This window comes from Cnephaeus nilssonii, assembly GCF_951640355.1.
Source record: "Cnephaeus nilssonii genome assembly, chromosome: 20".
NCBI classification, from domain to species: Eukaryota; Metazoa; Chordata; class Mammalia; order Chiroptera; family Vespertilionidae; genus Cnephaeus; species Cnephaeus nilssonii.
The window spans coordinates 26,848,998-26,876,978 of record NC_137091.1 but is presented as its reverse complement, the minus strand read 5'-3'; the positions used below and the strand labels follow the sequence as shown (position 1 = coordinate 26,876,978).

Sequence of the window (27,981 nt, the reverse complement as noted above, 5' to 3'; positions counted from 1 at the left end):
CGCACGCTACGTAAGACGCCGCCGCTGTGTGCGTAGTAGTGCGCATGCGCCGTGGGCTTTGTAGCGGAGATCCGGACTCCGGCGGGAGCTAGCATGGCGTCTGAGCGTAAGACTAAGTTGTCCAAAAATTTGCTGCGCATGAAGGTACGGGGCGCGGGGGAGCCAGGATGGGAGGGCAGGGCCACCGGGTCCTCCTGGCCTAGCCGAGGCCGGGGCAAAGGACGTACAGGGGCCCCAGAGGGCCTCCAGCTCTCGCGTTCATTCATTCACTTAGCGCCTGCTCTGTGTTAGGCTCTGGGAACTGGATTAGAAATCCGGCTGATTCTCTCCTAAAGCCAGCTGTCGAATAGGAGAGACAGAGACGTAAAAGTGAATACAGCGTAATAAGAGCAGTGATGCCAGAAGCGCCGGCCAGGAACTTGGGGCTTCTGCGGGAAGCGGTGCTTTAGTAGAGACTGAAGGGTAGGTGGGAGGATAGGGGTATAGCAACATAAACTGAGGCAAGAGAGCATTCAGAAGTCTGAGAGGCAAAACCCAAAAATTCTATGCTGAGTTTGAAGAACTAAAGATAATTCAGTATATCTGGAAGGCAAGTAGCAAGAAATGGGCCTGAAAAAGTAGGCAGGTCACAGCAGGGAATTTTAGGCCAGGTTAAGGATATTTTTCTTTATCTTGTGAGCATTGGGAAGCTGTTGAGTTTGGGGAACAGTATCGTAAACTGTGCCTCTTACTCTTTCCTGTGGGTAATACTTAGTGAAAGAAAGGCCCAACAGGATCCAAAATTGCAGTCAGAAAGACCACCCAGAAGTTCTGGGGATCTGGGTGAGTGTTGCAGTGGTGGTGCTATGGAATTATAACAGTTGATGTGAAAGTGAGTTATGTCAAGCAAAATTTACTTTCATATTTCGAATTTAATCAAATAAGATCAAAATATACCAAAACAAGGGTAGTTAAAATGAATACAGGAATTAAAATGGGGAACAACCAATCCTTAAAACTTAAATAATAATAATAGAAAACATTTTAGTTCTTGCTATGTGCCAGACACTGTTCTAAGTGCTTTGTATATGTGAACCCAAGAATTCCACATAATCCCTTGAGGTGGGTTATTATCCCTCTCTAACAGTGAAGGCAACTGAAACGGAGAAGTAAGTAATTGGCCCAAAGTTACTTACTGCTAATAAACAGTAGAGACAAGACTCAAACTCAGGAAGTATGTCCCTAGACCCCATTTGCTATCAGTTACTACTGGTTGCTGAACACTTATAGATGTAAACTGTTAAATGTTATGTTTAGAGAAGTGCGCAATTTTCAGGAAGAGGAAGCAAGGCGTAAATAATGTTCTGAAAGATTGAAGAGTAAATATTCAATATTGCATGTGCAAAATGTGAATTGAGTTGAGCTAGGGTGTAACTAGGGATGAATAGGGTGATTGAAAGTGAAGGGTAAATCAGCGTAATTTATAGTTTCTAAAGTATTTCTTTCATGCATATTAGCAAAATTTGAATCTTTACTGAACAGAATTTTCTCTTGGTTTATGGTTTGTCGTCATGTAGATTTCAAGGAAGTGGAGTGGATTAACAAAGCAAGCACTGAAAAGATTTTAGAAGTTGTTTAACTCTTGGAATAAGTCAAATGAAGATGTGCTGGGTGATTATGGACCAGACCAAAGATCTGACTTGAAAGTTAGGAATGAAGAAATTAACTCTAAAAAATCGTTTACCCCTTACCTGAGTGGTTGAGAGAAGACTCAACTAGACATTGGAAGCAAAGGAGAGGTTCTCTGTTTGGGTTCACAACTTCTGTCATTGTTAAGAAAGAACTCATTGGCAGGATAGCAAAAGACACTATCCTCCTATCTAATAATAGAGTAACATGTAAATTACCATCACTCCGCTACACCCACGATTGGGCGGCGGGAGGCTGGGGGGCGGAACTCGGGGTGGCCTATGAGGCGCCTCTCAACAGCAGGGTAGCCCCCCTCAGCGGCCGCGGACCATCAAAAGTGGGGGAGCTGGGTGCCTGTCTGCTCCGGCACCAGGCCTTTCAGAAGCCTCCGCCGAGCCAGAGGCTTCTGAAAGGCCTGGTGCACCAGCCGACAGGCACCCAGCTCCACCGCGAAAAGCGAAAGCGTGTAGGGGACCCTACACGTGCATGATTCAATCATGCACTGGGCCTCTAGTATATACAGATAGAGTGAATGTCTTATGAGAAGGGCTGGAGCAGCTGCCTGAAGTTATTGTATTCAGTGTAGCTGTTCATCAAGAGCTAACTATAGAGCAAGAATGACAAGGTTGAGGATTTAATATTGACTCATTTATTTTCCCATGTACTTGAAGTCTGACTTGGGTCATCTATTGGGGGCTGGAGGTCGGGAAGTAGAAAGTGAAGGATGTAGGTGGAAGGTCTGTGAGTATGATGGAAATGTAGAGAAGGTACTTATTTGTGATAACTCTTTTGGACTCAAGACAGGAGTTAGTGAACTTTTTCTGTAAAGGAATAGGTAAATACTTGAGGTTTGTGGGCCAGTCTGTCTAACCAACTTGGCCCTTGTACCTCCGAACCAAATGAGTATGGCTTTGCTCCGGTTAAACTTTATTTACCAAAACAGAAGTCTAGCCTAAGGACTATATTTTGTGATACCTGCTCCAAGCCCATGGTTGTGAGTAAAACTAAATCAGTAGCTGTAGAGTATGTTCTTAGATGCTGTGGAGAAAGAAGAATTGAACTGCTGCCTAAGTCTGGAGTTATTTCATTCATAGTCACAGGGTTTTCTATCCTTTTCATATGTATAGAAAAATGTGTGTGTGTGTATCTCAGTACATATGAATATGGCTATTTCTATACCATAAAGAATATCTACTTAAAAATAGGAGCTAAAAGGGCAGTTGGACAGGATTTGTGAGTTTTACCATGAAGAATTTGTGAGTTTTTTGTGGGGAGCCGGCACGGCCATGGCATGCTCAGCCCCACTGCGCCTTATGTGCTGCGCCAGCTCAGCGAACCCGAGTGGAGGCAATGAAGGATTAGAAAAGACAGACAAGAGAAGGAAAGCTGGGGCTCAGTGAGACGCTGCTTCCCTGATGGGGACCCAGCAGCGCCAGCGTCGGGCTCAGTGAGACGCTGCTTCCCTGATGGGGACCCAGCAGCGCCAACGTCCACAAGCCGTGTCTTTATTTTATAGCAGATGCCACAAGGCAAAGTAGGTGTGGTCAAGATGTTTACAACATTCTCATGGGTTTTGATCCTACTCAATTACATGCACCTGATCAAACTTTGTTTACTTGCAGCCTATATCACTTAGGCACTTGGGGCCATGTGTTCGGGTCATAGGTTCACGTTTACAACTACAGCTGTTGGCTATAATTGTGCTGGGAGAGCTCTGCCTTCCAAACTGGGACTTGCACGTGGCCACGAGAGGATTGTGCCCTCTCATCAGTCCAAGGCTTGAACCTGTCCAAACACTGTAGCCACGCCCCACAGAATATGAGTAATGGGATAAGACATCTATGTTTAAAGAGAACCAGCCAAGAAAGGAAATTTGGAAAAATAAGACAAGTCTAGAATCAGTTCCGTTCAGAAAACCTTTATTGAACTCTTTTCTGTGTACCAGTTGCAGCCTACGTACCAATAATGCAAGATGAACAAGAGATGTGGTCTGCATTCACAATCTTAGTCTTTTGGGAGACATCTATCTATATATATAAAAGTCTAAGCAACCATTTGACTGGTAGCTATGATGCGCACTGTCCACCAGGGGGCAGACACTCAACGCACAAGCATGGAAACATGGAACAGACTGATGAATCTCAGAGGGAAGGGAGGAAGGGGGAGGATGGGAAGAGATTAACCAAGATCTTATATGCATACTAGAGGCCCGGTGCACGGATTCGTGCACCAATGGGGTCCCTCGGCCTGGACTGTGGGGATCAGGCCGAAACCGGCCGTCCGACATCCCCCGAGGGATCCCGGATTGCAAAAGGATGTAGGCCAGGCCGAGAGACCGCACCGGGCCTCTAGTAGAAGTATAATGAACAATAAGCCAGTGTTTATAAAGCTGTATTAGAAGCAAGGAATGTTTATCAAAGGACACGGGCTCTGGGCCTTCACGAGTAAATATTTTGCCAGGCAGAAGATAGAAGCATAATGTTGAAAGCAAAGGCAGAAGAACTGGGAAGTACGGGGTTTGCTTTCCAGAAACTGCCAGTTCTTTCCTGGAATGAGGGGATAAGCACAGGAGAAAGGATAAGGACAGATGAACAAACAGTGCAAAGCCAGGACATTAATGGTGGTACAATCCATACAGTTTACCCAGACTTCACCATTTTACTTGCACTCAATTGTGTGTGTGTGTGTGTGTGTGTGTGTGTGAATTTTCCATACAATTTATTGTATGTAGATTTATCTAACTGCCATCACATTCAAGATACAAAGCTTTTCCATCACCACCTTTGCTTTGTGTCATCCCTAACCCCTGGCCATCATTAATCTATTACTCATTATTATAATTTTGTTATTTCAAGGATGTTATATAAAAAGAATCATGCAGTATATAATCTTTGAGATTGGCCTTTTTCACTCAGCATAATTCACTTGAGACCCAGTTAAGTTGTTGAGTATATGAATAGTTCCTTCCTTTTTATTGCTAAGTAGAATTCCATGCTGTGGATGTTCTATGGCTTATTTTAACCACTCACCTATTGAAGAGTATTTTGATTGTTTATAGTTCTTGGCTAGTACAAATAGAGCTGCTGATTGCTGGGTCATATGGTAAATTCATGTTTAGTTGGATAAGTAACTATGTAGCTATTTTCCACAAAAGAGATAATTTCCTTACATCCTCATCAGAATTTGCTGTTAATCCCTATATTTATTTGTGAATATTTTTCATGTCATTTCATTTAGTAGTCATTGGTAAAGCCCTTATGCCTAAAAATGTTTGTTTTTGGAAGAGCTGGAGTTGACAGAAGCACAATATAGAGCCTGGATAAGGGAAAGAAATAGAGGTAAATGGAAACCAGTGTAATCCTAGACCTAACTGCTGGGTGGTTTCTAAATTTATTTTTTCCTGTTATTAATATTTCATCATTTTGCTGTGATTAACTTCTTGGTTTGCCTATTGCCTGGAAATAGCGCTATTGTTTGTGCTAGGGAGAGACTAGAGCAGGACTGCTCTTTTCTCTACTGGCCTAATTTGAGTTGAGCTTCTACAGATCTATCGTCTATCTATATATATAAAAGCCTAAGCGACCAGTCGACTGGTCGCTATGACGCACACTGACTACCAGGGGGCAGACACTCAACGCAGGAGCTGCTCCCTGGTGGTCAGTGAGCTCCCACAGCAGGAGCGCCGCTCAGCTGACCAAGGGGTGCCATTCGCAGGACTCACAACTGGCCGCTGTAGTGAGCCTACCAAGCAGTGGCAGCAGCAGGTGCAGCAGGGCCAGGATGAGCAGGAGCAGCTGGCAGCGTTGGACTGCCAGTTTCAGCCCAATCCCCGAAGGCCATACCAAGGAACCCCCACCGGTGCATGAATCCGTGCACTGGGCCTCTAGTTGTAAAATAAAGAGCAGCCGTAGAGTTGATCAGCATTCCAGAGGATAGATACAAGTGAAGAGCAGGCTTTATGGGGTCCTCAATCATGAGGTGGGATTTCTGGAGAAATGGGGAAGAGCAAGTGAAAGAATCAAGTTATTTGAGGGTTTTTTAACTCTAAGTTGGGAATATTAGTTGCTGACACTGATTTTGTTTTGATTTGGTAGTTCATGCAAAGGGGACTGGACTCCGAAACCAAGAAACAACTAGAAGAGGAAGAAAAGAAAATCATTAGTGAAGAGCACTGGTACTTGGATTTACCAGAGCTTAAAGAGAAAGAGTAAGTTTTGTTAGAAATTACATTAATGGCACTTTGGGCATTCAGAGTGAAATCTCTATAAATGTAACTCATCATTCCAGTGACACAAAGCCCATGAAATAGCATATATTCAGTTTCTTGAGATAGCCTTACAAGTAGTTTTCTTAAATTGTTAAACCTATAAGAGGTCTACTTGAATTTTATACATTTTGACTGACCCTTGGCTATCATTTATAACATTGGTCCTTTTTTTTTTTTTTTTTTTTTGCATTGCATAAAGGAATCTAGCCCATATCTCTGGTAGTAACCGGGGACCTTTTATGAGATTCTCTAATGTACATGCTACATATTAAGTTCCAAAGATTAAGTGTATACTTCTGGGCTCTCTAGTTTTATTTCAGTTTAACAGAATTTTTCATTAGACTGAGCTTCTTAAAGACAGGTCAAGACATTTTTGTTTTGTTTCTTTTCTCTTTTTTAAAAAAATATGTATTTTTTCAGAGAGAGGAAGGGAGAGAGAAAGATAGAAACATCAATGATGAGAGAGAATCATGAATCACCTGCCTCCTGCACACCCCTTACTGAAGCTTGATGAACCTGCAACTTGGGTATGAATCCTGACCAGGAATTGAACTGTGACCTCCTGGTTCATAGGTCAATGCTCAACCACTGAACTACACTGGCTGGGCTTTTAAAAAATATTTTACTATTAATACCAATTATCTTAGCTAACATTCATTGAGTCTGTAATGTGTGCTAGGAACAGGGCTAAGCACTTATATCTTTTTTGTTTTGTATTTTTGTGGGTTTGTGTGTTTTTTAATCCTCACCCAAGGCTATTTTTCCCATTGATTTTTAGAAAGGGAGGGAGGGTGAGAGGAAGAAAAGATAAAAACACCCGATGTGAGAGAGATGCGTCAATCAGTTGCCTCCCCCACGTCCCAACCTGGGCTGGGTATTGAACCTGCAACCCAGGTACATGCCCTTGACCGGGAATCAAGCCTGAGACCCTTCAGTGTTCAGGCTGGTGCTGTACCCATTGAGCCATACACATTTCTTAATTATTTAATCCTCATAGCAAACTTGAGAGCTGGCTATTATATTTTAGCCATTTTATAGTTGAGGAAACTGAAGCTTAAGAGAAAATAACTTGCTCAGTGTCACCCAGCTAGTCATTGCTAAAGCTGAGATAACACACTAAACCAGTGGTCAGCAAACTCATTAGTCAACAGAGCCAAATATCAACAGTACAACGATTGAAATTTCTTTTGAGAGCCAAATTTTTAAAACTTAAACTTCTTTCTTCTAACACCACTTCTTCAAAATAGACTCGCCCAGGCCGTGGTATTTTGTGGAAGAGCCACACTCAAGGGGCCAAAGAGCCGCATGTGGCACACAAGCCGCAGTTTGCCGACCATGGCACTAGACCATTGCTCTTCCACTATAAGCTTGTTTGGTGATTGATAAATAATTTTGAATGAAGGAGTGATGGATCCACATTATCCATTAATTTATGTAAATTTTTCTGGAAGCTACTTATCATTTCTTCTTGATGCTTGTCTTACCTTAATAAGCTCTGTGCTAAGATTTTACTTAAACTTTGTGAAAGAACTAAAGATACTGCTTATTATCTTCAGGCATATTTGTTTTTCCTTTTTGTACCTTATAATTCTTTGTTCTTAACATGTTATACTCGCTTGTTCATTTGGCTGATTGTCTCTGGATCTTTTGGAAGGTGAGATACTCCTCTCCAAAGATAAAAAGTATGTCCCACCAGGAGGGATGGGAGGAAGCTACTTTGTTTTCTCTGCTTACTTCTCTGTGTACTTGCTTTTTTTTTTATTGCTTATCAGAGGAAGGAAGATGTTAAGGAGGTAGGGGAGATAATGCCAGAAATGGTATGGATTTGGAAGCAGGAAGTGTAGAAAGGGACCTTTACTGACTGGTAAGGAGCTATAATTTCATTTTATGCCTTGACTAAACTTGCACAAAGTATCCCAGATATCCCAGAAGGATTTCCATCTTGTTTTCAGTATCCCCTGCCCCCATTTCCCAGAAAAATGACCTTTAGATTTCTTTCCTAGGAGGTAAATGTCTCAGTTCATTTGAGCTACTATAACAAAATACCACAGACTGGGTAGCTTATACACAACAGAAATTTTATTTCTTATAGTTTTAGAGGCTGGAAATCCAAGATCATGAGAATGTGTGCCTGAATTTAGATTCCCTCAGGCAGAGGCAATCCTGCAGGAAGTGAGGTGCTAACTGGACTATAGGGGAGGAACCTAAAGAACGGCGATTCTCAATGTTTTGGACTCAAGGATTATTTACATTTTTTAAAAATTATTTAGAATCCATAAAAAGCTTCTTAAAGACAGGTCAAGACAACTAGAAGAGGAAGAAAAGAAAAATCATCAATGAAGAGCACTGGTACTCTTCTTGTTGATATTTATATAAGAAATTAAAATATTTTTAAAATATTCATTTAAGAAACATGCATTACATGTTAATGTAAATAACACATTTTTGCAGGCAAAAGAACTTTTCCAAGACAAAAACAAAATATTAGGGAGAAAAATGGCATTGTTTTACATTTTTGCAAATCTCTTTAATGTCTAGCATTATAGAAGACAGCTGGATTCTTCTAACTCCCGCATTCAGCTTGTTATAGGATGTTGTTTTGGTTGAAGTGCATAAAGAAAGTCCACCCTCACACTTGATGATGTAGTTGAGGATAGAGGGATGTTGTAATACCTTTTTCAGATAATTCTTTGATACTACTCCAAAACGCAATAAGTAGTAGTTTCTTAGATGTTAACTGCAACAAGGAACCTGAAAACATCTTTGTCATAATCATTGGTCTATCTTACATTTTTAATAGATCTTTTGTCAGTGTATAATTTCATAACATTATGCATTGCTCATTTGGAATATATTAACTTAATGAGTTATATAGATTTTCCAAATAACTCATTTCATTGCACAGTATCAAAAATTACATCATTAATATTACATCAGAAAAGGCTTTAAGTATTGGGAACCTGCCCAGAATGACATATACAAGCTATTCAAAATTCTAATTTTTGCTTTAAAGCTTGAATTTTATTATTGGCAATAAGTATTGTCAGTTGTTTCCCTTGAGATAACAGGTTTACTTTATTTATTTTCAAGAAAATATCTGCTAAGTACCCAAGTTTGAATAACTACAGTTATAATGTATCAAGAAAAAAGTAGCTAGTTCAACTCATCAATCACACAAGTGCATTTTCTCAAGACAGTCATACTTCACTAATCAGAAGTATCTTATAAATGCTTCCCTTTTTGTGTAGAGCAGTGATGGGCAACCTTTTGAGCTTGGTGTGTCAAACTTCGCCAAAAAACTGAGCATAACTTGGGTAGTGTGTCACTTTGAGGAAAAAAACATTATTTCGCAAATGTTTCATCCTTGGCATGCGGCCGCTGAGGCCGTGTGTCATAGGTTCGCCATCACTGGTGTAGAGAATCCTATCTAATAATAGACAAATACGCAAATTGACCATACCTCCGACACACCCACAAGCCACGCCCACCATCCAATCAGAGCAAGTATGCAAATTAACCCAAACCAAGATGGCTACAGCCACAGAGAGCAAGGTTTCCTAGGTAACAGAGGAAGCCAAGCTTTCCACCTGCCCTTGCCAGGCCTAAGCCTCCACTCAAGCTACAAAGTTTCAATTATAGAAGGTAAACAAATTCAAACAAATGGCTGCAGAATGGAGCTTGAGAGAGCAGGCCAGGGTTGCCACCGGCAACAGGGGAAGCAAAGCTTTCTGCACACCCTGGCTGGGCCCAGGCCTCCGCTTAAGGCTACAAAGTTTCAATTATAACCCTAACACAAATGGCTGTCGGCCTTGGAGGGAGCCCCAGGCTTGGCTCCTCTCCAGGCTACAAAGTTTCAATTGTAGAAGGAAAATAAATTCCAGATACCAGGACCTCCGCTTGGGTTGCTAGGGGGCGTGGCCGGCCTGCAAACCACCACAGGCCCCTCGCTCAGGCCGTCCCACACCCCAAGGGAACCCCCACCTGATCCGGGACGCCCTTCAGGGCAAACCAGCTTGCCCCCACCCCTGTACCAGGCCTCTACCCTATCTAATAAAAGAGTAATTTGCAGATTGATCATCACTGCAACACACAATATAGCTGCCCCCATGTGGTCAAAGATCCTGCCCCCATGTGGACACAAGATGGCCACCACAAGATGGCCAGCAGGAGAGGGCAGTTGGGAGGCACCAGGCCTGCAAGGGAGGGCAGTTGAGAGGGACCAGGCCTGCAAGGGAGGGCAGTTGGAGGTGATCAACCCTGCAGGAGAGGGCAGTTAGTAGTGACCAGGCCGGCAGAGGAGGGATGTTGGGGGCAAACAGGCTGGCAGCGGAGTGGTTAGGGGGTGATCAGGCTGGCAGGCAGAAGTGGTTTGGGGCAATCACGAAGGCAGGCAGGCAAGCAGTTGGAAGCCAGCAGTCCTGGATTGTGAGAGGGATGTCCCATATTGGAGAGGGTACAGGCTGGGCTGAGGGACAACCCCCCTCCATGCACGAATTTCATGCACCGGGCCTCTAGTATTTGTAAAAAGTGTAATCAAGGGCTGAAATCAATAAAAATTAATAAATTTTTAGTGCTTCATCTAGGACATAATTATTGGCTTTTTTTTTTTTTAATTGTGAAAGTTAGCGGTAGACAGTGTAATGACTGCTAGTACAGTCTGGTATCACTACTTTAATTCATAAGATGTGATTTTACCCCTAATTGCTTTTGCACACACTGCAAATGTCAACATAGTAAAAAGGGCAAATAATGTCTTAGTGTTATCAGGGAACGTCCTAGTGTTATGAGGGTGGACTTTCTTTATGTACTTCAACCAAGACATTTTGACCTCCTACCATTTTTACCTTCTCTTGCTCTTTCCAGGTCATAGAGGCTTCCTTACTGTTTCTCAGGAAGGCCACTTACATTCTTCTTTCAGGGCCTTTACTTTTAACTAATTCTGGTATTTTTCCGCTGGTATCCTCATATCTTGTTCCTCACTGTCTTTTGAACTTTGCTCAAATACCATCCCATCCAAGAGGCCTACCCAGACCACACCTCATAAACCAACCAAACACAAATTTTTAGATAAAAAGAATTTGGATGAATTGGATAGAATTCTATTTTTGTGTCTCTTGGTTTTAAAGGTGGAATTGATGGATCATCTGGTTGGCATATACGTAACATAGGAGAAGCTTTCAGATCAGTCTCCAAAGTGATTGTACCATTTTTCACTTTCACTTTAGGTATTTTATTTTTCTAAAATTTCTATTTGGTAATGTTTTTATTTTCATTTTTTTCACATTATTTGTATCTTCCTTCCATTCATATTTTCCTTTAAATTATTGACCATATTTATAATAGCTATTTTAATGTTTTCTACTAATTCTATCATTTTTCTTTTTTTATTGACTTGTTTTCTGTTAATGGGTCAAATTTTTCTGCTCCCTTACAAGTCTAGTGCTTTTTTTTTTAATCCTCACTTGAGGATTTTTTTTTTTAATTCATTTTTAAAGAGAGGAATGGGGGCGGGGGGGGGGGCCCTTGATTGATGTTAGAAAGAAACATCAGTCAGTTTCCTCCCATATGAGCCCCAACTGGGAATTGGACCCACAGCTTTTTGGTGTATGGGACAATGCTCCAACCAATTGAGCCACCCAGCCAGGGCTCTAGTAATTTTTAATTGTGTGCTATACATTATGTTATATTGCTGAGTACCCATCCTTAATAAAGGGTTGAAATCTGTTACATTAGGCAGTTAATTTACATACTGACCAGCTTGATTTGTTTTTGTTAGAGTAGGTTTTGTAGCCTTTACTCTAGGGCTAGCTTAGCAGTACTCTGAGGTGTGACCTTTCTATTCATTGTCACGGGGTATTCAGCTTGGTCTTTTCATTTTTGGTACAGAAGTCAAATATTTCCATCCTCTGTGCAAAGTCTCATATTTGTTCAACATACAATTCCAGGGTAAATTTTCTTTCCCAGGGTGGTAAACTGAAAAATGGTCCCCCAAATAATATCCAGGCCTTCATCCCCGGAACCTGTATTACTTTAGATCCCCAAATTGACTTTACTAATTATCTTACCTTATAATAGAGAAACATGCAAATTGACCGCACCTCCGCTATGCCCACGATTGGGCCGGCAGGAGGCTGGGGGCGGGACTCCGGGTGGCATATCCGCCGTTGAGAAGATCAAGATGGCGGTGCCCAGTGGCCGGGCCCATGCCGCCGCTCCCGGGGGTGCCTGGGGCGATCGGCACCCCGGGGGGGCGTGGCCGGGCCCATGCCGCTGCTCCCGGGGGTGCCTGGGGCGATCGGCATCCCGGGGGGCGTGGCCGGGCCCATCGGCACCCCGGGGGGGCGTGGCCGGACCCATGCAGCCGCTCCCGGGGGTGCCTGGGGCGATCGGCACCCCGGGGGGGGCGTGGCCGGGCCCATGCCGCCGCTCATGGGGGTCCCAGGGGTCGATCGGCCACCCGGGGGGGCGTGGCCCGGCCCCTCCCACCCCTCCCGGGGGTTCCGGGTCGATTGGCCACCTGGGGGGCTTGGCCGTGCCCATCCCGCCCCTCCCGCCGCTCCCAGGGGTCCCAGGGGCCGAGGCTTTCCGGGCCTTGGGCACCAGCGGGGAGCCTGCACCGATCGCAGGAAACCACTGGGGGTCGGCTCCTGTGATCGGTAGCAGGGACGCTGGGTGCGGCGAGCCCTGGGGCGGAGGCTTTCCTGGCCTTGGGCACCAGTGGGCAGCTTGCACGGATCGCAGGAAACCACTGGGGGTCGGCTCCTGCGATCCTTAGCAAGGATGTTGGGTGCCGCCGAGCCCAAGGCCAAGCCCCGACCCTGAAAAAGGCAGAAGGCGGTGGCCACAGCCAAGGCCTGGGTCCCTGGTGCCAGCAGAAAACTGGTGCAGGCAGCCAGGTGAATGAAGGTCTATTGCACGAATCTTCGTGCAAACGGGCTACTAGTATCCTTATAAAAGGGAGACAGATTTCATACACACAGAGGAGAAGACAATGTGACCATGGAGGCACAGAGTGAAGTGATGTAATCATAAGCCAATGAATGCTGGATGCCAACATAAGCTGGAGAGGCAAGGAATGAGTTCTTTTCTCCCTCCTTTGAGAACAGGGGTGGGGTATGTCCAGCCCAGGCCATATAAGGCCCATGAAATCATTTGGTCTGGCCCTCCAAGGCATTAGGGGTGAGTTAATTAAATGTTTGACCAAATATAGCAGGCTAAGTTGATAATTATGTACAGCCCATGAATCCTATATAATAAAAGGCTAATATGCAAATTGTCCCCTTGACCAGGAATTTGACCAGGGGATGGGGCCAGCCAGCCAACTGCCTGCAGCCCCACCCCCGATCTCCCCACCCCCACCCCAATTGGGTGTGGGGCCGGCTTGCCAACCGCCCACAGTCCATCCCCCTGGCCAGCCCGGCCCAACCCAGCCCGATCGGAGCAGGACAGCTGGACTCCACCCGTGCACAAATTTGTGCACCAGGCCTCTAGTAATGTTATAAATATCCAAATGGCCCTTGGCAGAAAAAAGGTTCCCCGGCCCTGCTCTAGAGGGAGGGCAGCCCTGCTGACACCTTGATTTTGGTCCAATGAAATTTATTTCATACTTCCAGAATTATAAGAGCATAAATTCCTGTTGCTTAACCCACCAATTAATTTGTTACCACAGCCCTAGGAAACTAATGCACAGGTAATTGTTCTCCTAGAAATCGTTATTTTTCCCTTGACACTGTAGACTCATCCTGCACCATGTGCAGCCTGGTATTCAGCCAAAGATTCAAGGGGACCCAGCATGTAGGTCCTGAATTCCTTTGTGTATTTACCTTGCTCTGGTGTCTTGATCCGTGAATTTCCCACCTCTGGAAACCCCAACTTTTAATTTGTCTCTTCAGTGCAGTGAGACTGGGTACTCTTAGAGCTTCCTCCAATCAGAAGATGGGTATTTGTGGAGCTTACTTCATTTGGTTTTCTTTTCTCATGCATCACGTCACTGTTTCCTATTTTGTCCCATTTTAAAGTTGCCTGCAGTAGGAGGGCTAGTTAGGTACCAGTTACTTCCTTATGTTCAGGAGTGGAATAACCTGCTCCTTTTTATCCAATATATAATAATCATTTATTATCTGGCACCACTCTAGAATGTAACCTCATGAGAACAGAGGCTCTCTTCTTCATGGCTATCTCCCCAACTTCTAGAACTGCCTGACACACAATTTGGTGTAATAAGTTTTTGCTGATTGAGTGAATAAATGAATGAATCTTGACAAGAAGCAGGCCTGACTTTCCACCAAAGAAGCCATAAAGGCCAGGTATTTGTTTTACTAGCATGCTTTATGGTGGACATCAGAACTATAGCCAGATATGCTCACCTGGGATTGGGATCATGACCTGGTGACTCAGGAGAATCTATTTTGGAGACTGAAACATCCACACCTGCATCATGTTACCAGAGCAGTGGCCTGCCTGGTGCCCTCTGTAGTGTCCAGTACTATTTAGCCCTCTCAGCAGCAACGTCATTTTTATTAGGTTAGGTTTGTAGCATGATTTTGGTTTTAGGTCAACTACCTATCTACCCTTATTTCTGCTCATTTTTTAGTTCTCATCCAGCTTTCCCAGTGATTCTGTGAGATACCCAGTATTTTCACAGTAAATTCGTTCTATGCTTAAATCATCCAAGGTTAGTCATTGTTTATAGTTAAGAGTTCTGACTAATAAACTCTTTTAAAACTGCCCATGACTCTGATTTCACAGTATTTAATAAGAATTAGATGAGTGGTGTAAACATCAAGGATATTTTGCTTTAAATATGGAAAAATCCATGTTTATTATAATAGGTCTGCACCTTGTGCATTTATGTAAATCAAATGTAGTGTTTAGAAGAGGCTATGACTCCAGCCAGCTGTTCTTGCCTCCTAATATGTTTGCGGGACACATTAATCAGTTTTTATTTCTAACCCTAGATTAGAAATCTTACTGTATTTTTACTTGATTCTACTGAGAACTATAAGATTAATTTTTCACTTGAAATCTTGACTTATATTTGCTTTGCTTTGTTATAAGTAGACATGCTAGTAATACAGGTTTATTTTCCCATTTAGGAGTTTCATAATAGAAGAGCAGAGTTTCTTGTTATGTGAAGATCTTCTCTATGGAAGAATGTCCTTCAGAGGATTTAATCCTGAGGTTGAGGTATTAATATAATTACTTTAAATTTTAAATTTTTCCAATTGAATTCTTTCTGCTAATAATTGGGTTTAGGTTTTTCCCCACCAGGTACCATTTCTCCTTATTATATGGAAAATAACAAGTCTTGAAATACTGCCATAGCTATTTAAAGAAATTGCAGGCATTGCAGTCTAGTTTTATGGTAGAATTGAGTAGATAATTTAATATAGCAGTATAAGTTCCTAACAGTGCCACTGTAAGTGCTAGAATTTCAGCTCGGGTCTTTTACGGGAACATCAGGATTTTATTCATATGATGCTATTATGAAAAATTATTCTCTGGCATCTATAAATGTATCTTTGCTACTGGGAAAAAATGTTACTTAAAAATTGAGTAATTTGACTTTTTAATGGACAGGTTTTGATCCAAACTTGTAAATAGATTTTTAAAAGAATCCTTTGTAAGTTGGTTTGAAAAGTAAATACCAGTAGTCGCCTTAAAACTGCTCTGTTCATTTGAATTTTCCTGCCTCGGGTTTTTAAAGAAGCACAGGCCTTCACTTAACAAATACCAGAACACTGGTTGTATATTAAAAGCCATCCTATCAGATACTTAACCGACCAAATGGAGGTCTGTGATATAAAGCTTTGGTTTTATAACAGTTAAAGCCAGGGTTTTTCAGCCCTGGCACTATTTGATGTATTGAGCCAGATTGTTCTTTGGGGTGTAGACTGTCCTGTGCATTGTAGGATGTTTAGCAGCATCCCTGGTCTCTATTCTCTACTACCTAGATGCCAGTAGTGTACACACACACACACACACACCCCAGTTGTGACAACCAAAAATGTCTCCAGACATTGCCAGAGGTCCCCTGGTGAGCAGAATCTCCCTGGTTGAAAACCATTTCTCTAAGGATGCCTGTAGACAACCACAGCTAACCAAATTAATTGCCAACTTTTATTTAAAGATTATAGTTTAGTTTTCTATCCCTCCTCCCATTTTTAAAGGGTATGATAATTAAGCTGTTAAATTTACTTTATACAAAAATAACACTAAAAGTGTTTGTTTTTAATATATGCTTTCCTTGCTTTGGCCTGTTTAAAGCTTTAGATTGGGAAAAGAAAGTGGGCAGTGGAACAAAGGAGGGGAAAAAGCAGATAATGAGTGTGTTATACTCAGAGACTGGGGCTGTGGGTGGACAGGCACTCCAAAGTATGTCTGGTATGTGGGGAAAGGAGTTGATTCGGACCTCAGAATTTGATGGGGGAGGTCATTGGGAAGTGGCTTTAATTACTGGCACTCTGTACCATTGGGTACATTCTCTCTGGGGGAAAGTTTTGAACTGTTTGGTTTGTAGATCTGAACTGTCATAAAATGTGAGAAAAGTTTGATATACTTGTTTATGAAAAGAATGATACCAACTTGAGAGCACTTACTTTATAAGCAGGATGTATTTAGAACACATGTTTAATATTGTATGTGTTTCTAGTAACACCTGGCATGGTGTTTATCTTGTCAGTCCATATTTGTTCTGTGCCTGTGATGCATCAGCCCTCTTGAAGCACTGGAAATGCAGCAGGGAACCCAATTGTATGCCCTCACAGAGTTTGTATTCCCAAAATTATTTCATTTTTAGTACATTAAATGTTGGTAAAGCTAATTGAGACTGCTTTCTCGTCTGCTTTCCCTTCCTTGTTCTACCTTTGCTATAAAGAAAGTATACAGTAAAAATAAAATCTGTCAGAGGGTAACTATCAAGTAAAGGTTAATGTGAGATAAAAAGATGGAGAGAGGCCCATGACAAATGGACATCATAGGGGATACATTATCCACCCTCATGTTTGGAGGTGAGGCAGGTCCTCCTCATTATACCAAGGCCCACTTTGCAGTTCTTCCATCCAGCAATTTGTTGCCCCACAACCACCACCACCATTAAAAAAAAAAAAGCATTTAAAATTACTCTTGACTATAATATTTCTTACATTTGGCTCAAAGATGGGAAATTTGGAGGAAATCTGAAAGTTTACTTTTTCTTTCCCCTACTCACTAGAATGTGTTAGCAGTGTGTCTGTTTATTTTTTTAATTACAATTGACATACAATATTATATTAGTTTCAGGTGTCCACCCCATGATTACATATTTATATAACTACAAAGTGATCACCTCAATAAATCTAGTAACCATCTGACACCATACATAGTTATTAGAATACTAAAGGCCTGATGCGTGAAATTTGCGCACAGGTGCGGTCCTTAGGCCTGGCCAATGATCAAAGCGCAAGCATCTGGCGTGGAAGGGCAGGTTCTAGCTGACCTCTGGGCCCCAGGGCCCCAACCCAGCTTCCTCAGCGCCTGGGAGCCAGGCGGCAGCCCTGCCCCCCACCTCCACCGCTGGTCACCGTCTTCGGGGTGATCAACGGGACGATCAGCTGGATGATTGGGCCCTGCTCCCACCCACCTTGGCCTGGCGCCGCCCGCTCACCTGCTGCACCATCCTGCCATAGTCCCGTTCTCGTCGGGGCCCATCAGGACCGGCAGCACCTCCACTGCCACCCCCTGCCAGCGCCGCGTTGCCGATGCCTGTTTCCCGCTGCCACCTGGTGGTCAGTACATGTCATAGCAAGCAGTCGAACTCCAGGTCGAGGGGACAGTTTGCATATTAGGCTTTTATTACATAGGATTATTGACTACATTCCCTATGCAGTATTTTACATCCCCATGACTATTCCGTAACTACCAATTTGTCCTTAATCTCTTCACCTTTTTCACCTATCTGCCGAACCACCCTGCTGTCTGCCAGTGGTCAGAATGTTTTCTACATCTATGCATCTGTTTCTGTTATGCTTGTTTGTTTATTTTGTGTTTTAGATTCCACGTATAAGTGAAGTCATCTGACATTTGTTTTTCTGATTTTCTTTTTGTGTTTCTGTCTCTAGGTCCATTCATGTTTTTATAGATGGCAAGATTTTATTCTTTTTTTTTATGGTTCAGTTATATTCCATTATATATATGAACCACTTCTTTATCCATTTATCTATTGATGGACACTTAGGTTGCTGCCATGTCTTGGCTATCTATCTATATAAAACCCTAATATGCAAATAGACGGAACGGTGGAACAACCGAACAACCAGTCACTATGATGTGCGCTGACCACCAGGGGGCGCGCGTGGAACATAGCAGGTGTTGGCAGCAGGCAGCAGAGAAGAATGTACCAGGCAGGCAGCAGGTACATGGCAGTGTCAGCCGCAGCATGATGGTGGAGCAGGTGAGCAGGGGCGCCAGACCAAGGCAGGGCGCCGGTCACTGTCATCGGAGCAAGCCTCTGGTGGTTACTGAAAATTCTTTGTTCCCGCATGCCACAGTCCCACCCGGTGCTCACACCTGCTGCCGGCACCGAAGCCACTGCTCGCAACCGCTGCTGGCGCCATCAGCATGTGCGAGTGGCAGCTGCTGGCCCCAATCGCCCCTCAGGGCTTCTCCATCTCACCCTGCTCCTGAGGGGTGATCGGGGCTGGCAGCCACCACTCACACCCACTGCTGGCACTGGCCCCACTCACACCCACTGCTTGCGCCGTCAGCAGGTGCGAGCAGGGCTGGTGCCATCAGTGCGTGGGAGCCGCAGCAGCTGGAGTGGGGCTACCATCAGACGGGGCTGGGGGCCACAGCGGAAGGGGCCGGGCAGGGGCACAAAGGATGGGCCGAGACCCGCCCCTTTGCCCACCGCAGCCTCGCGACCCACAATTCCTTTCAAGGTGCATGAATTCGTGCACTGGGCCCCTAGTTGTAAATAATGCTGCAGTGAATGTGGGTATGTATGTATTTTCAATTTAGTGTTTTCAGTTTCTTCATATAAATACCCAGAAGTGGAATTTGCTGGGTCTTCCCTTGTCTCTTGTTATAGCCTTTGTTTTAAAGTCTATTTTGCTGGTATAAGTATTGCTTCTCCAGATTTTTTTTGTTTCCATTTTCATAAACTATCTTTTTCTGTCCCTTTACTTTTAGTTTGTGTGTGTCTTTTGGTCTGAAGTTAGTCTCTTATAGACAGCATATGTAACGGTCTTGTTTTCTTATTCAGCCATCTTATATCTTTTGATTGGAGCATTTAAATCATTTGCATTTAGTGTAGTTATTGATAGCTATGTAGTATTTATTGCCATTTTATTTCTATTTCTATCTTTTGTCTTTTTCTTATAATACTGTTTTGGTAGTGATGAACTTTTTTAGCTTTTGTCTGGGAAACTCTTTACCTGTCCTTTAATTCTAAATGATAGCTTTTCTGGGTAGAGTAATTTTGGTTGTAGGTCCTTGGTTTTCATCACTTTGAATATTTTGTGGCATTCCCTTCTGGCCTGCACAGTTTCTGTTGAGAAATCAGCTGACAGTCTTATGGGAGCTTTCTTGTAGGTAACTAACTGCTTTTCTCTTGCTGCTTTTAAGATTCACTCTTTGTCTATAACCTTTGACATTTTAATTATGGTGTGTCTTGGTCTGGGCCTCTTTGGGTTCATATTACTTTGGACTCTGTGCTTCCTGGACTTGTATGTCTGACACCAGGTGAGGGAAGTTTTCGGTCATTATTTTTTTCAAATAGGTTTTCAATTCCTTGCTCACTTTCTTCTGCTCCTGGCACCCCCATGATGTGAATGTTGGTACACTTGAAGTTGTCCCCGAGGCTCCTTATACTATACTCATTTTTTTGTATTCTTTTTGCTGTTCTGATGTCAGCTTTCTGCTTCCTTAACTTCCAAATAGCTGATTTGGCCCTCTGCTTCATCTACTCTACTGTTGATTTCTTATAATATATTCTTCATTTTAGTTATTGTACTCTTCATTTCTGACTGGTTCTTTTTTGTTTTCTTTCTCCATTTTTATATGTCCTATTTCTTTGTTGAAGTTGTCTAAGTTCATCTACTCTTCCCCAAAGTTCATTGATTATCCTTACTAGGTGTACCGGTTAATAATAGTGGATTTGTAATCAAAGAAAACACGTTAATTTCAAGAGAAACATCAAAAGTGCTTTATTCAAAGTAATGTTCATCACTAGCTACACATTTCCCCATCTTTCAGGTAATTTGTGGATACCGTCCCAATAGAACTTTTCTTGTTTTGAGGCAAACCATTCGGAGACCCAATTTTCCACTTTTTCGTATGTTTTGAAGTGCTGCTCAGAAAGTGCGCGTGCCATCTATCAGAACAAGTGGTAATCTGAAGGAGCAAGGTCTGGTGAATACAGCAGGTGGGTTAATACTTTCCAGGCAAGATCTTTTAACGTGTCTTTAACTGGTTTTGAAGTGTGTGATGGTGCATCATCATGAAGCAAAATTACTTTGCTGTGTCTTCTGGAACATTCTGGTTGTTTCACGATCAAAGCGTGCTCTAAATTGATTAGTTGTTGTCGGTAGTGATCAGTATTAATGGTTTCACCTGGTTTTAGAAGTTCATAACACACCACACCTTCCTGATCCCACCAAACGCAGAGCATTGTCTTCTTTCCGAAGCGATTTGGCCTTGCAGTTGATGTTGATGGTTGACCTGGATCAACCCATGATTTTGTGCATTTGGGATTCTCAAAATAAATCCACTTTTCATCGCCAGTCACAATGCGATGCAAAAAAGACTTTCTTTCATGCCGTTGAAGCAACATTTTACTGATGACTTTTCGGTTTTCCATTTGTCTTTCGTTCAGTTGATGTGGCACCCATTTTCCTTCCTTTAAAATCTTTCCCATTGCTTGTAAACGATCGGAAATTGTTTGCTGAGCAACGTTTATCTTTCTGCAATTTGTTTTTGAGTTTGACACGCTTCTTCATCCAGTAATGCTTATAATTGTTGGTCTTCAAACTTTTTCGGTTGACCTGGACGTTCTTGTCTTTCACATCAAAGTCATCACTTTTAAAGCCTTTAAACCAACATTCACAAGTATCTTGAGATGGAGCATATTCACCATAAGCTTCCTGAAGTATTCAGCAGCACTTTTCTTCAAAATAATGATTGGCATGAAATACAACATTTTTAAGCGTAAAAATATCTATGATGTTAATGCCTTCAATAAATTTGACATATGAAGTTTTGAAGCTTGTTGTCAATACAACAAAATAGCATACATATCAATTTGCATTTATATCAACATATATGTAACTCCATCTATTGAAAAAAATCCGCATTATTAACAGGTACACCTGGTATAACCAGTGTCTTAAACTCTGCATCTGGTAAATTGCTTGACTCCATTTTGTTTAGTTCTGTTTCTGGAGTTTTGTTCTGTTTTATTTGGGACATGATTCTTTGTCTCCTAATTTTATCTGTCTCCCTGTGTTTGTTTCTGTGTATTAGGTATATCTGCTACACCTCTCAGTCTTGGTAGCCTTATGTAGTGGGTGTCCTCTAGGGCCCAGTGGTGTAGCCTCCCCAATCACCTGAGCTGGGCACTCCCAACGGTGCCCCCTGTGTGGGCTATGTGAACCCTGTTGTAGTTGAACATTAACTGCTATTGGCATGTCAATGGTAGGAATTTACCCCCAGGTCAATCAGCTTTAAGGACTGACTGAGACCACCATGGAGGATCTGCTACATAGGAATTGACCCCACAAAGCACGACTTGCTTTGGTGGGTCTCTAGTGCCCACTGAGTTCACCTCTTGAGTGTGTTATTCATGGAGGTGGTTGGGTTGTAAACCAGCATGGTCTGAAAGCTGTCCACTGGGTGTGCTGGCTCTGGGGCCTCCTAGAAAGTACAGGCCAAGGCTAGCAACTGCCTGTGCCCTGCGCTGGGCCACAGTATGAACTGCAGAACAATTTGCAGATGACTGCTACTTGTGTGGGCTTGGAGGAGCCCAGGAGAGGCCAAGCTTCGAAGCTAGGCTGGTTGCTGCTAGTGCTGGGCCTGAGGCCACTTAGCAAGAAATACAGATGCTGCTTGTTTGAGAGATTGTAGGAAAGTCCACAGCATGAGCCAAGACAGGCTATTTGTATGGAAAAGCTGCCAGAAACGGCTTGTGTGGGCTCACAAGTTGGATGGGTCAGGGAGAACAATGTTTTAGCCAGGTTGGTGAAAACTCAGATACTGAGCCCACTTGCCAGCTTTGTTGAGGGGAGGGCTCAGCAAAGGAACAGTGGCCTCTGCCAGCACTCGGTCTGAGAGAAAGCCCTACCCTGATGCCAGACATTCATTTTCTCCCTGTATGTCCCTGGAGCCTCTCAAGTTGTTGTCCCAGAGCTGGAGCTCAGGGCAAGTGAATTTGAGTAAGTCCATGTGCAGGCTGTTTAAGAGGAACACCTGAAACTCCAGCCACAATTTCCTCTGGTTTTTACAGCCAGAAGTTATGAGGACTACTCTTCCCTGTACTGGAACCCTGGGGCTGGCAGGACTAGTGTGAGGCTGGGGCCCTTTGCTCATCAGGTGGGACCTCTGCAGCTGAAATATCTCTCCCAATTTTTTAACCACCACACATTGGTGTAGCAGTGTGTCTGCTATAGATATGAGTAACTAATAATAATATTTATGATCTAAAATAAAATTTAATTAACAAGTCTAATCTAGTGGGGCTTTATCTTAACTATGTTTTTAATTCAGAGCAGACTTGTATTAGTACATCATGGAATAAAGTAGTACAGAAAACTTACGAATTTTTGTTAGTCCTATAGAACCTGACTTCTGCTTCTCTACCTTCAAATACATTTGACACCAGTTCCTTTCACAAGCCTTTTTCAGCCCTGATGGCCAGTGTTGGTGTATTTTTCAGAAATTAATGCTTCAGATGAATGCTAAGAACAAAGCAGAAGAAGTTGAAGATGAAACAGTGGAGCTTGATGTGTCAGATGAAGAAATGGCTAGAAGGTAACCATTACCTTGGGACAACTTTGTGACCTGTGCCCAGTATTCACTGGCTCTCACATGTGCACTTCTCTTACCCCATGGTCTACCCCAGCAGGAAAATGACTGTTTCTACTTTCTCTGACATGACTTGGGGTGGATTCATACTGTCACAGGCTGGCAGTTGAGGGCTCATTTCCAATGCTGTTTCCAATGCATATTTTAAATATACATCTCAATTTACATAGGATAATACAAAAACAAAAAATAGGGAGAATTTAATCATTCTTAGAGAAGTTTATACGTTTTTAAATCAGATGGCTTATTTTAATCATAATTTTTATTTTTCTTATTCTGTGTTGCATCATATATATATATTTAAATATATAAATATATATTATTGATTCTTAGAGAGAGAGGAAGGGAGAGAGATAGAGAAATAGAAACATCAATAATGACAGAAAAACACCGATTGGCTGCCTCCTACACTCTCCTCCCCCTGCTGGGGATAGAGCCTACAACCCATGCCTATGCCCTGACCAGTAATCAATCCAATGGCCTCTTGGTTCAAGGGTCGACACTCAACCACTGTGAGCCACACCTGCCAGTCTTTGTTGCATTCTTGACAAGACTTGATTCCTGCCTTTTTTATTTGGAATTAAATTTGTGCTATTTATCATCTTAACAGATATGAGACCTTGGTGGGGACAATTGGAAAAAAGTTTGCCAAGAAAAGAGACCGTGCCAATTACGAAGAAGATGAAAATGGAGACATAAAACCAATTAAAGCAAAGAAGATGTTCTTAAAGCCCCAAGATTAAAATGTATGCCTTAAGATATGGCTCAGAGATGCCTTGTGAGAGTTAACATATTTTGGAACTCATTCCAATGGTTTCTCTATAGTTATTAATATTGTAATGTTTATTTGTAAAGAAATGTATAATTTTGGAAACATGCTGTTTTTGAAACAGATTGATGGATGTTATACATCCTTTGCTTAATATGGTATTCATCAAGAGTGGATTTTTAGCCCTTGATCTTCAAATGTACAAAGGCAATGTTTGCTTCCTAAAAAAATTTTTGCCCCAGATTTTTTTTAAATATATCTTTTCAATCGCTGACCTTAAATTGACACATAACGTAATAATAGTGTTTAAATTGTCCTTATATTTGCATTTTACTTTAAATTATTAATAATATTAAGTCATTTCATACATTTTGGAATCAAATGTCATGAGAATTTATTCTATGTAAATTCATCAAGAACAAACATGCCTCTGTGGCCTAAAATATTTGCATGCGACCAAGTCATTCAGTTTGTGGAATTAAGTGGTTTTGTTTAAAGCTTTTAATTAATAAGAAAAAAAATGTTCTATAATAAACATCTGTTTTCATGTATTTTTCTGTTGTCTTATACTTTGAAATAATAATTTTAATTAAATTCAGTATTGGAACTTTAAAAAAAAACAGCCACTAATTTAGAAGATGGTGCTATATTAGATTGAACCATAGAAATTTACTTCTATGAGTCAAAACCATCAATTTTTTATAGTATAGCTCAGTAGAATTTGCCACCCCCCAGATTATCTCCTAGTCTGTACCTTATTCACAGTAGTAGGTAGACAAGCCCATTGAATTTAGTGTATGTATGTGTGTGTCTCTGTCTGCCTACAGATATGTACCTAGGACTTCATTTTGTTCCTAGCGTTACACCTTCCAGCTCTCTACGTCAGGCGTCCTCAAACTACGGCCCGCGGGCCACATGCAGGTGTTTTTGCCGTTTTGTTTTTTTACTTCAAAATAAGATATGTGCAGTGTGCATAGGAATTTGTTCATAGTTTTTTTTAAACTATAGTCTGGCCCTCCAACGGTCTGAGAGACAGTGAACTGGCCCCCTGTTTAAAAAGTTTGAGGACCCCTGCCTACGTCCTGGGGCAGAAGCCAGAAGTTCTTGGTGCTTTACCAGCACCACAAACCATTAATTTATGGAATGTCTTATTCACCCTTGTTCTACACAGCATTACTTTTGATAACCAAACCCATTTCATAAAAAAATAAGTGGGGCAATGAGTTTGTGCCTCTGGAATTCACTAGTCTTTGCCCATACCCCACATATAGGAGCAGCGGGTATAATAGAATGGTGGAATGGTCTACTTAAGACTCAGTTATGGCTCAAAGTGGGATACAAAACTCCATCTTACAAACTCCATGCTTTGAATCAGTGACCACTTAATGGGGCTGTTAATCTCATCATAGAACAAATGGTCTGGAATTAAGGAGAGGTAGAGAAAGTGGCACCTCTCACTATTTCTCGCAGTAACACATTCACAAATGTTTTGCTTCCTATCTCCTCAATGTTGAACTCTGGAGGTCTGAGTTTGCAAGGGAGGAGTGCTCCCACCAGGGAACACAAGAGTATTCAGACAGAAATTGAAACAATCTGGTCATTTAGCCACTAAACCAGTAGGCAAAGGAGATTACTCTCCTGGCTGGTACAGGAGAACAAGGGCATTTGTGCTGTTTCTCCATGGTGGGTGATGGAGAATGATACGTGGAACCCAGGGGCATCTTGTAGCACTTCAATGTCCATTGACAAACAAATGGAAAACAACCACCTCAGAGGCAGAAATGATGTAGACTGTGTAGGCAATGAAGTCTTGGGTTACCTTATGAGATATAAACCCAAGAGATCCTGGCTGAGGGAAGAGGAAGAATGAGCTTATTAACTACAGCCTTGTGATGAATTAGAAGTTACTGAGCAGTTATGCATATTTTCTTACTTGCTGAGTGTGTACTAATTTCTCATTTTTCTTACTGTATATGGGATTTAGAGGGTTAATGTTGCTAATAAAGAGTTGTTTTTCTTGCAGGAAGTTTAGTCATGTTTAGAAGTGCATGCATGTGGATGTAGAATAGCACAAGGAGACAGACACTAGTAGATATTAACTTGTTTCTCAGACTCAAACTCACTCTTCTATCAGCTTTTGGTGCTGGTCTAGGAGTCTGCAAACCCCATTTCTCCTTTGCCAGTTGGCTGGCTTCTTATTGGATGGGCCAATGGAAGCCCATTGGGAGATGGCAAGTCTAGAGGAGGAAGGAGGAGCATGGTCCTTTCTGTCTGCTTCTTCCCCTGCTTTCCCCTAAACACCTATTCCCTTCAGCAGAGGCTGGTGTTTCAGTAACAGTCAATGATACCAACTACTCAGCGCTTAGATTTCTGCCCAGTACTCTGGCCCATAGGACACCTCCATTCAACTCAGACACGTGTTAATCTTACCAGGGGTGTTGAGCTTCAGCTCTCTGGGGTTCAGGCTTCTAAAATTGAGCAATTTCAGCCCCTTTAAGAGTGACAGCTTCCTGCATGATACCTTAAATGTTCTTTTTTCTTTTGTTAGATCTTTAGTACCCAATTAACAATTCTTTACATTGAATTTCCTCTGTTGAAATAAGAGTGGCTTTCATCTCCTGACTAGATTTTTACCAATACAGACTCTTCCCAAAGCTTCTGTGAAATCATGGGTGTGATGGTCTTGAAGTACTTCTTTTTTTAATCTGCATTCAAGTTTACGGCTATTAAAGTAAAAATGTTCAGCCACTTAACTTCCTGGAAGTGTTCTCATGTGACCAGTAGTTAGTAATCCACATTTGGAAAACACTGCCCCAGCACAATAACATCCATTGACTTGGTTGCTGTTTCATTCATGATCATCTCCTTAGTTGTCAAGTTACTACTGTCCTCTGAGGACTGTATCTTTTTTATTTGCTCCTATACCTAGCAAGGAATGTGACCCATATTAAAGTTTTTAGTAAATGTTTCTTCAGTGAATGAATAAATGAATGAATGATAGATGGTTTGGAAATCAACTAGCCTACAAAGCCTATTTAAACCACTGTGCTGCCCGACGGGCAAGGCTCAGCTGAGCGATCGATGATTCTCACTCATTTATGTTTCTATCTCTCCCTCTCCCTTCCTCTCTGAAATCAATAAAAATATATTTTTTAAAAACCCACAAAACCACAGTGTTGTGGAAATAAAGACCAACCAAATGAAAAAACAAAGAATATTCAATACATGCTATAGAACAGGGGACTCAGCCACCATCATTTGTGTTCTGGCAGATTCAAAGTCAGGCAGAGGAATGGGAAACTCCTTTTGTGTGTGTGTGGGTGGGGGGGGGGGGGCGAGGCTCAGGTATATCTTGATTGGAGGCTGTTGGCATGACGAAGCTGTAGGTGGCTAATAGAAGCAGGGTATGCTATGTGATTGGTTAGATATTCATACTTGACTTTCTGGTTGGTCCTAAGTTAGAAATGGGGACAAAAATCAGGGAAGCTATCAGTTATTAATAAATCTTTATCTTTTGATGCTGATTGTTATAGAAGTCATTGTTTAGCTTCGTAGATGGTCACTAGAGATATACCATCTGGCTTCCTGCAAGGCTGGAGTTTAGTAGAGATAAGGGGTTGTTTTCTTGGGCAGGTTCCTGCAGGTTATGGATCAAAAGTTCTATTTTTATAGATAGCTTAGCCATTGTCCATTTGTATATTCAGTCTCTCAGTGCTTAAGTTTATTTCTAATCATACTATAAAATGCAACTGTTCGATCATGATTCTGTGGAAATATGCACTCAATTTAAGAAGATGCCACCAGTGGGATTAGGGATGTTTGTGGCTCTAGCCATTGGAAGAGCTGTCTATGTTAGAGGCAGACACTTCAGCATTTAGTGCCCCAGGGACAAGGCCACCAAATCAGGCAACTGAAAACTTTTTTGTTACTCCAGATCTTGTGGAGGAAAACTTAGCCAATACCATTGGCTAATGGATATAGAATTCAATTCAAAAGATAATCATCATTTCACTCATCGATTCGCTGGAATTCATGTTGGTTGATTAACTTTATCAAAGAGAAGATGTAGCTATAATAGTAGTCTCAAGAAAATCCCTAGAGAACTTTCACTTTGTAATATGTATTTTATGAAGATATCCGTTTCCCCTGAAACACAGTTGCCTAATGAAATGGGTTGCCAAATGAAACACATTTATTTCCCCAATCCCGGCCTCAGAGAACA

The 27,981-nt window shown here is 42.2% G+C and overlaps 1 protein-coding gene across 1 annotated transcript; it reads left to right on the top strand.

Annotated features, from left to right (window-relative positions):
- The first annotated feature begins 69 nt into the window (after nt 1-69).
- On the top strand, nt 70-24,485 carry MPHOSPH6 (M-phase phosphoprotein 6). The gene is made up of 5 exons (XM_079759425.1): nt 70-144; nt 5,763-5,875; nt 15,031-15,121; nt 22,842-22,936; nt 23,601-24,485. The coding sequence occupies exons 1-5, from the start codon at nt 94-96 to the stop codon at nt 23,731-23,733; spliced, it is 483 nt and encodes a 160-aa protein (XP_079615551.1). The 5' UTR covers nt 70-93; the 3' UTR covers nt 23,734-24,485.
- Nucleotides 24,486-27,981: the final 3,496 nt, after the last annotated feature.